General features: G+C 32.4%; 1 protein-coding gene and 1 long non-coding RNA gene across 2 annotated transcripts in view; one reads left to right on the forward strand and one right to left on the reverse strand.

The window, feature by feature from the left end:
- LOC127699220 (uncharacterized) overlaps window positions 1–7,627 on the reverse strand; it is a 107,231-nt gene extending 99,604 nt beyond the window's left edge. Inside the window, exon 1 of the long non-coding RNA XR_007981135.1 lies at window positions 7,590–7,627. This is a non-coding gene — a long non-coding RNA (uncharacterized LOC127699220). The remainder of the gene's footprint in view (window positions 1–7,589) is intronic.
- LOC127699208 (xanthine dehydrogenase/oxidase-like) overlaps window positions 1–13,657 on the forward strand; it is a 73,598-nt gene extending 59,941 nt beyond the window's left edge. The window contains exons 26-35 of the mRNA XM_052202977.1: window positions 1,702–1,783; window positions 3,953–4,048; window positions 4,352–4,480; window positions 6,661–6,735; window positions 7,786–7,838; window positions 8,296–8,413; window positions 9,163–9,249; window positions 9,927–10,094; window positions 10,685–10,852; window positions 12,746–13,657. Coding sequence (XP_052058937.1) covers window positions 1,702–1,783; window positions 3,953–4,048; window positions 4,352–4,480; window positions 6,661–6,735; window positions 7,786–7,838; window positions 8,296–8,413; window positions 9,163–9,249; window positions 9,927–10,094; window positions 10,685–10,852; window positions 12,746–12,796 — 1,027 coding nt within the window. The 3' untranslated portion in view covers window positions 12,797–13,657. The remainder of the gene's footprint in view (window positions 1–1,701; window positions 1,784–3,952; window positions 4,049–4,351; window positions 4,481–6,660; window positions 6,736–7,785; window positions 7,839–8,295; window positions 8,414–9,162; window positions 9,250–9,926; window positions 10,095–10,684; window positions 10,853–12,745) is intronic.
- Window positions 13,658–13,928: the final 271 nt, after the last annotated feature.

Here is a 13,928-nt window from a genome sequence, read left to right on the forward strand (position 1 = left end):
TTTTTCGACGCTTTCAATCAAATTATTTTTTTTCAAAATTTAACACTATAAGGTATGGGATAAATCTGGATTCAGAATATTTTTTTTATCATCTGCTTGATCAGAAATTTTTTTTTATCGAATTTGGGATCCCCATACCCCCCCCCCCCCCCCCCTCCCTCCCTTGAAGTTAAATACTGCCATATTGTCTGCACATTTAAGAGCACTTGCAACAACTTGTTCAGATTTCTGTAGGTGACTGACCTTTAACAAAGCACATATTAGCCCTTAGGGAGCAACCATTTAACTTTAAGGGAGGGGAGGGGGTTATGGTTTTTTTCTGGGTCAGAAATTTTTTTCCCGCAAAGCGTAAACATTTTTATTTAGTTTTTCGACGCTATCAATCAAATTATTTTTTTTCAAAATTTAACACTATAAGGTATGGGATAAATCTGGATTCAGAATATTTTTTTTATCATCTGCTTGATCAGAATTTTTTTTTTATCGAATTTGGGATCCCCATACCCCCTCCCTCCCTTGAAGTTAAATGGTTGTATTTTTTCAAGTGACAGTTCAAATCACCCATTATCTTTTCATCCTAGTCTACAATCTTTACTGAAACTACCTTTATGATTCTTTGTTTAATTCACTCCTATCATGAATATACAAGAAAATAGGTATTAATTAACTGATTAGTTATCTTTTAAGGTAATAGACTACAAAAAAAAATTTCCCACTTGGACAAGTCTTTTTAGGCCCCTGCGACAAAATGTCAAGGGGCATAGTAATTTACCCCTGTCCGTCCCTCTGTCCGTCCGTCCATACGTCCGGATAAGGATACATTGTTTGTCCGACTATCTCCTCCTACAGTTTTGGAGGTACAACTTTAATATTTTGTAGGTTGTTCATACACATAATGTAGGTGTACATGGCCACAGGATTTTGATTTTTTTCAAATATTCTGAAATGACAGGTAGTTGGACATTTTTTTGGTACTAGCTGCATAAAGAGATCATGGTTTGTCCCGACTATCTCCTCCTACAGTTTTGGAGCTACAGATCATCATACAGAGTGTTAAATTTATAATTTCCTATAGTCGGGCGGGGGCATCATTTGAGTCTTACGGACAGCGTAACAATTTCAAGTTGTATGCCAACATCACTGTTTGTCAAATCTAAAATATGTGGAACTATACTCATGCATATGGCAGAGCACAAAAAGGGGGCATTGTCCATATGTAGTTCTGATTCTGAGTTGACCAGTCAGTCGTAGTGATGGTAGCCTATACTGATATGAACAGGTAGATATTGACCTACTCAGACAACATTGCTATTGTTAGTCCCACTATGCCATAGAAGTAACCAGTACGCACTTAAGCATCATTATTCATTTTTAGAGAAATGCATTGGGAAGATCTGACTTATTTTGTCTCTCTTTACAGTGAAAACCAATGGAAGAAAATCTGACTTATTTTGTCTCTCTTTACAGTGAAAACCGATGGACGAAAATCTGACTTATTTTGTCTCTCTTTACAGTGAAAACCGATGGAAGAAAATCTGACTTATTTTGTCTCTCTTTACAGTGAAAACCGATGGAAGACAATCTGACTTATTTTGTCTCTCTTTACAGTGAAAACCGATGGAAGAAAATCTGACTTATTTTGTCTCTCTTTACAGTGAAAACATATGGAAGAAAATCTGACTTATTTTTCTCTCTTTACAGTGAAAACCGATGGAAGAAAAGAGGGATCTGCATGATTCCTACAAAATTTGGTATTGCTTATACAGCCACTTTCTTAAATCAGGTTTGTTTATAACGAACAAAGAATTATAAGAGTTTTATCATGCTTTCTGTTGGTTTCCTATGCATACTTTTAAAATTTACACGCATAGCATGTGCAGTTATAGCTGTTTTTATGCCCCCGCCGTAGTGGAGGGGGCATTTAGTTTTACCCTTGTCCGTCCGTACGTACGTCCCAAAATTGCTTTCCGTTCTCTAACTTGAGTTTGCCTCAACCAAATGTTATAAAACTTATACACAATGCTTATAACCAAAAAAAAAAGATCAAGTTAGAATTTTGGTGGTGTCACTTTAACCGTTCTAGAGTTATGTCCCTTTATAAATGGAAAAATTGCAAAATTTTTAGTTTCCGTTCTTTAACTTAAGTTTGCCTTAACCAAATGTTATGAAACTTATACACAATGCTTATTATCACAAAACACGGATCAATTTTGAATTTTTGTGGCGTCACTTTAACCGTTCTAGAGTGATGCCCCTTTATAAATGGAAAAATTGCTAAATTTTTATTTTCTTCTTAATATCAAGTAATTTTTAAAATTGGAGTTATTTTCCTTTGTCCAATCAAGTGCAAGTTGAATCAACTACAATCAATGCTTTATACAATGCAATGTTTAATTTTGACTTCCACTGATAAAACACAGATCAAGTTGAATTTGGGTAGTGTCACTTTAACCATTATTGAGTTATGCCCCTTTATAAATGAAAAGATTGCAAAATATTTAGTTTCCATTCTGTAACTTAAGTTTGCCCCAACCAAACATTATGAAACCTATACACAATATTCATTACCACAAAACTAAGATCAAGTACAAATTTTTTGTTTCCATTTTCTAACTTTAGTTTGCCTCAACCAAATGTTATGAAACTTATACACAATGCTTATTACTACATAATACAGATTAATTACGAAATTTGGTGGCTACACTTTTACCATTCTTGAGTTATGTCCCTTTATAAACATAAAAATAGCTGAATTTTTCTATCCGTTCTCTAACTTAGTTTGTCTCAACCAAATGTTGTAAAACTTATACACAACCGTTCTAGAGTTATGCGTGTTTACAAATAGAAAAATTGCAAACTTTTTAGTTTCTGTTTTTTACTTAAGTTAACCTCAACCAAATGTTACGAGACTTACACACAATGCTTATTACCACAAAGCTCAGATCAAGTTCAAATTTGGGTAACGTCACTTTTACCGTTCTTCAGTTATGTCCCTTTATAACTGTATGATATTTAAGCGGGGACATCATCTGTGTCCACATGTGGACACTATCCACATTTAATTTTATTTGATATTGGAGTGATACATGATTGTTGTCAGCCAATCAAGCTGGTTTTTTTTATTTGATATTGGAGTGATTCAGGATTGTCATCAGCCAATCAAGCTGTTTTTTTTTATTTGATATTGGAGTGATTCAGGATTGTTGTCAGCAAATCAAGCTGGTTTTTTTTATTTGATATAGGAGTGATTCAGGATTGTTGTCAGCCAATCAAGCTGGGTTTTTTTTTTATTTGATATTAGAGTGATTCTGGATTGTTGTCAGCCAATCAAGCTGTTTTTTTTTATTTGATATTGGAGTGATTCCGGATTGTTGTCAGCCAATCAAGCTGTTTGCTGTTTTATTATTTGATATTGGAGTGATACATGATTGTTGTCAGCCAATCAAGCTGGTTTTTTTATTTGATATTGGAGTGATTCAGGATTGTCATCAGCCAATCAAGCTGTTTTTTTTATTTGATATTGGAGTGGTTCAGGATTGTTGTCAGCAAATCAAGCTGAGTTTTTTTTTTTTTATATTGGAGTGATTCAGGATTGTTGTCAGCCAATCAAGCTGGTTTTTTTTTTATTTGATATTGGAGTGATTCAGGATTGTTGTCAGCCAATCAAGCTGATTTTTTTATTTGATATTGGAGTGATTCAGGATTGTTGTCAGCCAATCAAGCTGTTTGCTGTTTTTTTTATTTGATATTGGAGTGATTCAGGATTGTTATCAGCCAATCAAGTTTGCAGTTTCTATTGAAACATACAAGCAATGTAATTATTTGTAATTAAACAATAATAAGCAAATTGTAAGAGGTTAAATATTATACCTGAAAAAATGTCTGTTCTTGATTGGTAATTATTGAGACATGTTAAAACCATAGTGATATTGTTGTTTTTTGTGTGTTACAGGCAGGAGCTTTAGTTATGGTGTACAGAGATGGGTCAGTATTGGTCACTCACGGGGGTGTTGAGATGGGACAAGGACTCCACACTAAAATGATACAGGTATAAATCATTAAGAGGTTCCATTGAGGAATAGAAATGTGACAAGGTCTTCACATTTAAGGCATCCCTTTAGGTTTGATGTGAGGAAGATGGTAGAAAGAGCAAAGTAAAGAAAAAGTGAAAGTTTAATTGATATGTGTATACTTTGATGAGGTAATATTTTGTATTTATTAACAAAATGTGATTCAAGTATGATTTTGACAATTTCCACTTATACTGTTCAGGAGTGATGGTTCTTGATTGCTTAAACATTTGAAAGTAATAAATGTAACTATATCCTCATGTTATTTGTTTAAATTGTAGGTTGCTAGTAGAGTTTTAAAAATTCCAACTTCAAAAATACACATCAGTGAGACTAGTACTAACACTGTTCCTAATACTTCCGCCACAGCAGCTAGTGCAAGCTCTGATCTTAATGGAATGGCTGTTAAGGTAAGGCTAATGGCTACCAGCTCTAGCTCTGATCTGAATGGAATGGCTGTAAAGGTAAGGTTATTGGCTACCAGCTCTAGATCTGATATGAATGAAATGGCTATAGAGGTAAAGCTAATGGCTACCTGCTCTGGCTCTGATGTTAATGGAATGGTTGCAAAGTTAAGGTTAATGGCAACTAGCTCTAGTTCTGATCCAAATAGAATAGTTGGAAAGATAAGGTTATTGGCAACTAGCTCTGTCCTTGATCCGAATGGAATGGCTGTAAAGGTAAGGCTATTGGCAACCAGCTCTGGCTCTGATCCGATTGGAATGGCTCTAAAGTTAAGGCAAAAGGTAACCAGTTCTAGTTCTCATCTGTATGGAATAATTAGGGTAAGGTTTATGACAGCCAGCTCTAACCCTTACCTCAATGCAATGGTTGTACAGGTAAGGCTAATGGCAACAAGCTATAACTCCAGCTCTAGCTTTCATCTGAATTAATGATCTGTATAGGTATAGCTAATAGCAACCAGTTCTAGCTCTAATCTGAATTGAACAGCTGTAAAGGTAAGGCTAATGACAACAAGCTCTAGCTCCAGCTTCAGCTCTTATCTGATTGGAATGGTTGTAAAGCTTAGACTAATCGATACAAGCTCTAGTTCCAGCTCTCATCTGAATGAAATGGCTGTTAAAGTATGGCTAATTGAAACAAACTCTAGCTTTGATATTTGTTGAATGGCTGCAAAAATAAGGCTTAAGAAAACAAGTTCTAACAAATAAAAAAGAAGATTAACAATCATGAATGAATAGGTCAGCCAATTGGTACAAGTAGATCAATTTGACCTACTTTTTATACATACCAATTTTGGTCCACTTTGACCAGGCTCAGAGTTAATATTTTGGTTTTTTTTTTCACTAAATTACTTCCCCAATAAACATGACAATTCACAAAACAGGATTCTACATTTAAGCTGTGTACCTATAAGATTGCTAACACTAGTATTTGTGTAACAAAAATATGTGTTCGTTGTTAAAAATTATTTTGTTACTTTATAGGGGCATTGGCTGTCAAATTCAAGTTCACCAATTTGGCTCAAATTCTCATATTTTAACTTATAACATACTAAAACCCATATCCAAATTTAAAAACGTATAAAATAAACAATTTACGATGCATAAACTCAATAGAATGTATCAGCATTTCGTGTGTGTTTTAGTCTAGACGCCATCTCTAATTAACCATCTAGCTTACCTTCTGAAGACTGCAAACCGTAATATGACCCGATATAAACATAAACATAGATAGAAATAGATAGCGAACACATACAATTGGATTTTTCTAGGTCTGTTTGATTTCATATTATAGGTTAAAACAATTTGTTGATAATCATTTTTACCTGTATAAGAATGAGATTTTGTAGATCGAATCAGTCAACCAAATCATTTACCCTTTCAATGTTGACATTCTTTTCCTTTTAATAGCTGAACACGCCTAGTTCATGCGCAACCCATCTCTAGCTAAGGGGTTCAATTGAAGTTCACATGAATACAGAATTAATGAGGTTGAATAATTCACTTGCACTGAACCAAACTAGCTGCTAAATTATTATTTCACTATTTTACTTTCATTAATGATTGAACAAAATAAAAAATCATATTTTATTTTTTTTTCAATATCCAGTAGCTAATGCCCCTTTAAGCAGCAGTATCATTTAACTAGAATGTATTTGTGCTTAAGAGAATAGACCAAAAAAAACCCTATTTTATTGAATTTTTGTTGAATTCTAATCGATGGAAATTTCTCTGGAATTTGTCAATTAATAAAACTTTAAACTTGTATGGGCAAGTAATTAAAAGAGTATAGGTCAATAGAAGAGATTGACAGACTTTAAAGGCTTGTGTACCAGTAAGTAAACACTGCTTCTGTAGATGGATAAATGTAATGCATATGTGCTTATTTATTTCATGTTTTTCTTGATTTGCAAGTTGAATTAAAAGATGTTTGTTAGAAACATTGTATACATAAAGTTCTTTTGTCACAATGAAAAAAGTTGTATACGTTAGGTTTATACATGTACCTATGTTTGAAAGAATTGTTTCTGATCTGTCTAAATTAATATGAAAATTATGTATAATCTTTTCAGTATTCTTGTATTATTTGTTACATAATATAGATTTCTTATATTTTATGATTTTAGGTTGCCTGCCAGACAATCTTAGAAAGAATAGAACCCTATATCAATGCCAATCCTAAAGGGACCTGGGAAGATTGGGTAAGTACATCAATGCCAACCCTAAAGGGACCTGGAAAGATTGGGTAAGTACATCAATGCCAACCCTAAAGGGACCTTGGAAGATTTGGTAAGTTGTATTATTGTATTGTCTTAGTTCCTTCTTATTCTGTCCAGCTTTTCAGAAAATCACTATCTATAAACTTGTGACATCAAAACAATCAGACCAGACAATATTAAGTTTTACCCAGAGTTATTTCCCATGCTATGAGCAACACAATAGGTACCACTAGTGCAGCAAGAATTCCCTTCTCTTCGTAGATCATGAGTTCACCAAAGAATTTAGGTGGAGTTCAAATTTCTCAATGTTTAAATATAATATATAATTTTTTGTGGACCTTATTTGACTTTTTATACGACTGCAAAAAGTTTGCGTTCGTATATTGCTATCACGTCGTCCAAAGACATTTGGTTTCCGAACAATAACTTTAGTTTAAGTGTATGGAACTCTATGAAATTTAATCAAAAGGTTTAATACCACAAAAGGAAGGTTGGAATTGTTTTTAGGGGTGATGGTCCCAACCATTTATTTGTTTTCATGAAGATTTAAGAAATTATCAAAAATTGGGGGTCAAAATTCATTTTGCTAATTCTTTTTATATAGTCTGAAAACAGATTTACTAAGTATTGCACAACAGCACAGTGTATTGCACAACAGCAAGAAATCTTCAATTGAGTATAAATCCAAATCATATAACCAATTTCAAGTTCTTTGACTTCATTTATTCTCTGTCAGAAACCTATAATGTGTCAAATATTTAATTACAAACCAAATTCAGACCTGTATCAAGCTTGAATATTGTGTCCATTTTTGCCCCAACTGTTCAGGGTTGGACCTCTGCGGTCGTATCCAGCTGCGCTCGGTAAAGCACATTTTTTTTACTTTTACATTGTTGCCACAGTATTGTCTGTCTATTTTCAGGTTGTGATTTTTACTTCCTTCAATATTTTTTGTATACATTTCTTCGATCATTTTTTTAAATGTTTATTTTTACCTGTAACCACCTGATCAGATTTTTATTTATTTTCCAGGTGAATTCAGCCTACTTTGACAGAGTGAGTTTATCATCCACAGGATTTTATAGGTAAGTGTTTATATAAAGTAGTAAGTTTAGTAAGAACCATGTTTGGCCTCGAATATTAAGTTCATTAAGTAAGATGAAAAAAGTTCAAGTTGATGAATAGATATGTAAGTAAGTGAAATATAACAATTTTTGGTCATAATTTTCATATATTTTATACATCATAAAGGAAATGGAAATAGGTCAGATTCATTGTAATATTGGTCAATGAATCTGCATTTGTAATATAAGCTGAAAAATAGGGGCCATATTAGGGCCTTGTTGAACATACTGCTTCTATATTGTATTTTGCACTGCTTTATGTCACCTTATGATTCAGAAAGTGAAAAAAAAACACTCTGAAAAAGTTAAAAAATCAAACCATTATTTACTTTTGTATTAACAAACACATTAGGTTAAATTTTTTTAAAGAAACTTTGTTTATCCATTAATTGAGTATATGGTTTTTATTTGTTCACAGAACACCTGGTATAACAGAATTTGATTTTGAAAAACAGGAAGGACGACCATTTAATTATTTCGCTTTTGGTGCTAGCTGTTCAGAAGTTGAAATAGATTGTTTAACTGGAGACCACCAGGTAAGAATTAGATTTAATCATCTTCTGTTTATTTTAAATTTATACCAAAAAAAAGAAGATACCTCATAGTGTAGTTGACTTTATAAATTGGCACAAGAAATCAAGAAGTAGTTTTGTTCTTTTGCCCGGAAGGTAGTTATATATCATCCTATTCTTAGTTTAATATGGAAACCACCAATTGAATATAGATTTACATTGGACATTATAGGGAAAATACATTAAGGATGTTCACTACTCTGTTTCAAAATAAAAAGCTTTTTAAAAGACTGTTATGAATTGATAGTATATAAATAAAGAAACTAAAAAAGCAGAAAAAAAGGAAGGGTCCGTGTGCTTGTTTTCGAGGTTTAAGCCATTAAAAATGTGGTGGGAAATAATTCTCTCTAGATTTTTCATGCATTTAACATTGGCACCTTTTTTCTTTCAAAAAGAATGAGAAGATAACAAGGATTTTATAGGATTTTCAAAGATGTCATTTTAAACTAAATGTAATCAAAGTAATGAAAGAAAAGTAGGGGTTAGTGGGCAAAATGTTAAATAGCACTACATGGATAAAATCCAGAGGATTACGAATATCTGGCAAAAATTCAAAAACAAGAGGAGCGAACATCCTTAAGGTATTAGTGATGATCCAGCTTATATCTCAGGAAAAAAGGTAAAAAGTGAATACTGAACTTCTAAATAGAATTTGGGGAGATAAACAATATGTGTCAAACAAAGATTCAAAAATTTATCTTTTTTTGAAACAGGTATTAAGAACAGATATTGTAATGGACGTTGGTTGTAGTTTGAACCCTGCTATAGATATAGGACAGATTGAAGGAGGCTTTATGCAGGTATGTGATCTAATATATTTTGTTTCAAGTATAAATTTTTTTTTAATTATATTTAGCATTCAATGTAAGCTATCTTTCAATTCAATAATAATATCGGCAATATGTTGGAATGTAAAAAGATTTGGATATACAACCCAACAATGAAAAAACATAAAAAACATCAAGGGGCAAAAAAAAAAACCAAAATTCAACAACAGACAGATTTCTATACCATATGACAGGCTATAGATTATAATGACTTCCAAAGGACTAAAACTTAAACTATAAATATATACAACCTCTGACATATACCTTTAAATGTGATGGTAATAAACAAGTCTTTTAACATGCAATCCTCTCTCCTCCTAAGTCTTTAAAATTTGTGAATAGAATTAAACAGATATCTACTTTACGATAGACAAGTGTCTATAGAAATGTCAAGCTCTAAGTAGTGCTAGGCCTAATAAATCATTGAAAAAATAAACAAGAAAAATCAAAGATATGGAGGTTGCGGTCAAAATAAATTTACGCACAATTAATGAACTCAGACTCAGAACTTAACCAATCAAATTACTAGATTTTGACTTTCCAGCACAAATTTTGTACTTCAAGTACTGAGTAAAGTTTTATGTCCGATGGCCTTGCAATCAACACAAAATGTATCTATATGACAATGATTTTCTTGTACCTTTGAACAGGGATATGGTATGATGTTACTAGAACAACAGAAGATATCACCTGATGGTTTCCTGTTTACCAGAGGCCCATCGAACTATAAGATACCAGGCTTTGGAGATATTCCAGTAGAATTTAATGTATCTCTACTCAAAGACAGTATCAATCAAAAAGCAGTATATTCTTCAAAGGTTTGTTAATGTTCTTCAAGTATAGGCAATATATTGTAAACCAAATAATTCTAACAAACAATTTATTTCTTGACTTTTTTTAGTATAAAAATAAAACCAATATGGATAGTTAAGAATATGTCAAACTTTGATCTTCCCTTTATATATAGATATATATAACTATATATATACAAGAATAACTAAAAAACATGAAAATAAAATTTGTTGAAAAGTACTCAATGTGAAAATAAAAGCCTACTAAAGTTTATCTTAGATAGAGCAAAGAACTCCAGTTGTCCTGGTTCACCATATTCATTTTACCAGTTTTGTTTCTTAAAAACTACAGACAGCCATGTTCAACTTGTAAGTTACCATAGTTTCACCAGATGATGAAAACATTTTCACCAATTAACCTATCTAGAAAGAGGATCATAAATAAAGGAAAAGGGATTATACACAATTTTTCCCTGTATTGAAAATCTTTGAAAGTAGATAAAAGCTTACGAAAAAGCTTCTGTGAAAATTAAAATGTTATAGACTCTGTTACATTTATAAAATGCTTTATTTATTAAGTATTTTTCCATTTTTTTGTCAAATTCTATATTGTCCAGGCCATTGGAGAACCACCGTTATTTTTATCAGCAGCAGTATTTTTTGCTGTCAAAGATGCTATTAGATCTGCTAGAGTTGATTCCAAACAAGACATCAACTTTACTCTACATAGCCCGGCTACTGCAGAGAGGATCCGAATGGCTTGTAAAGATCAATTCACAGAACAGGTAATAATAAATTTATTATATCCTTGATTGCACTGGTTTCTTTGTGAGTGGTCAGGTTTACTCAGACTGTTCTGAACAAATGGTTAGAAGAGATATTGAAAAAGTTCATCGTTGGTAGGATAGAGCTTTAACCACCTTTTACCCTCATCAACAGTCTCCCTCCCCCACCTGTCCTTAATCCCCCTCTCTGTATATCTTTTCACGAAGTTGGTCATTTAGAAAAGCCAGCAAAGTAAACAATGCAAAAAGAATAAGAAATGAGTGTTCTCAAATGAGAGGTTGCTTTTCAAAGAAATAAAAGCCATATATTGGGAAGTTTTTGTTTGTATCTTATTTTCTCTTTGTTTGTCGTTGGCATTTTACCTAAACCATTTACCATACACAAATATTTCATTGTTCGTTTACAGCCATTGTACAAGGCTGAGAAATGCAATGAGGAACACAGCAAATATTTTACTGTCCCGTCTTGGGCCAAAAAATGGAAAATGACCACTTATATGGTATTCTAATATAAAGAAAATGGTCTTATTACAGGAATGGTCTAGCTTGAAAGGGGTAGTTATGGAGACTTTACTATGCTCCTCAATAATGCATTTACAGTATTGTGTATTCATTCATTTTCCTGGTCATCAATTTTTATGGATTGATGAAAAATTGTATTTTTTTCGTGGATACTTAAATTAGTGGTTGTCACCAATTCTGCTTACAAACCTATAGAAATATGGTATTCCCTTGAGTATTTGAATTTGCAGTTCATCTATTCCCATGAAATCTGTGAAAAATTGGTACTCAAGAAATAATATTGTATCACAGTATCTGAAAAGGACATGGCTATCAAATAGATGCGATTTTTTTCTGTTTTAGGTGATTCAGCAATGGTAATCGACATTTTTCCTTTATATTTTCTTTATTATACCAACCATTTCTGATTTTATTGTGCAGAATCATCTCTGATAAAGTATTTAAAATTTTGATCGAAATGATAATCACAAGGTCTGGAGATTCTCATATAGTACCCCAACTCTACAAGTGGGGCTATATTGCAATCATCTTGTCTGTCAGTTCCTCCTCCCATTTGTCCAACAAATATTTGTGTCAGTATTTTGTCAGAACAAAATAACTTCATATTTGGTCAGCAGCTTGACAAAGATAAGTTGAAATTGGTGAGCACTTTTTGGACATGTCAGATGCCTACTTTCTGTTGCAAAAAATTTGGTAAAATATTTCTCCAGTACTAATCAACAGAATGACTTCATATTTGGTCAGCAGCTCAACAGTAACACATTTTGACATGTCTGTGATCTGTCAGACACCTATTTCCTGCTTATTTTTTTACCCCACGCAATTTTTTGCGTCGGGTATAATGTTTTTGACCCGTCCGTCTGTCTGTACGTCCGTCGGTCCTGTTCTTGTCATCGCAACTCCTCTGAAACCACACAACAGAAATTCATGAAACTTTGTAAATAATAAGCACATACTATATACATATAAGGGGCGCCCTCTATGATTTAAATAACACACATGGTGGAATGTAAACAAACCTCACGAAATCATGTCTTTGTCTTATTTCTTGCTTATCGTACTTTAAAATCTGCACCCCGGGCCTGCCTAGCAATCTTACTTTTGGAGCAAAATACAGTGGACTATACAAGCCCGAATTCAGTAATCAAAATTAAGATTTTTCATCACAATTGTTCTAATGCTGGAGAGCTTATTTCCTTTGTATTTTTTGAAAATTTTTCATCAAATTTTTAAGTGTATTACTTAAGTTAAAGTTCACATAATTTAAGGGTCAATATGGACCCTTGTGAACCCCTTTGGTCCATCAGAGGATAACATCCATATGCAAGTTATTTCAGTATACTTTCATTACAAATTAATTTTAATATTTAGTTTCCAGAACCTGAAGAAGGGAGTTATAAACCATGGTTTGTAAATCTATGATGACTGCTAAATGGTGGATATCTGTGGACTCATTATAAAACATGATTTTAGAATTCATATTAATGACTTCGAACTGGTAGATTACTGACTCATTATGAACCAGGGTTTATGAATCAGTAATGACTTCTAACTGGTGGATTACTTTGGACTCATTTATGAATCTAAGATGCATAACAACTTTACATAGAGTTGGAAACTCATTTTTGTACTGAAGAATAATAATTTTTAATTGCATTCTGCTTTCACAATATACAGAGCTTTATATTATCATTCTTATTTATGCTTTACTTTTATTTTATTATTGAGATTTTTAATCAATATTTTAAGGTTGTTAATCTGTAATCTGTGTATGAAATAAGAAATGATCAATTTGAAAGTTATTAAAATATTGAAAATAATTATTTTTCTGGAAGATTTTCAATGTATGTTTGTTAATGCCTCAGCCACTCTGTGGAATTGGACATAAACTGTTAAAGATATTTTTTATTCTGAAACCAATTGTTGTCCAGAATTTTTTTCTGTAAAGCTGTGAAGCCTGTTAATATTGAGACGATTTTTTAGTGTTTTATATGGTATTACAGATCAAGTTCGTTTTATATATGTCGGATATTATACTTTTTATGAATTTGGACTTGGTATGGTCAACCATGTTCCTACAGTCAGGGGCATTAGAATACAGCTAGCTATATATTTTCTTTTAAATGGTATGTGAAGGGATAAAAATAAGTGTAGTATTTATCTAGACAGTTATTTTAATCAAGAATTGTATTAATTGATAATAATATTAATTATAATTTATCATTTTCAGGGACCATTTATGCATTTTTTCCAAGTTAGATCTATCTCAATATTTTTTAAGGGGAAAGTCATGAACATTAAATGTTGTTATAAGAGGCCCTTCAAGTGTTTTTAAAGTCAGCCAATCAGGCTCTATGTCACCAGTCAAGATTTGACAAAATTCTGAATTTAAGATATAAAGTTAAACCATAGAATAATGGCTTGCAGAAAGTAAAAAACACCATTTAATTCATCTACCGCAATCTTTTTACATGTAATTTTTCCATAAGGGGAAGTACATATACTTAATTGGGGTTATCTTTTTGATTTTTATGGAATTTTGTATTCAATTTTG

Source organism: Mytilus californianus, unplaced genomic scaffold, assembly GCF_021869535.1.
Source record: "Mytilus californianus isolate M0D057914Y unplaced genomic scaffold, xbMytCali1.0.p SCAF_4, whole genome shotgun sequence".
Taxonomy (NCBI): Eukaryota; Metazoa; Mollusca; class Bivalvia; order Mytilida; family Mytilidae; genus Mytilus; species Mytilus californianus.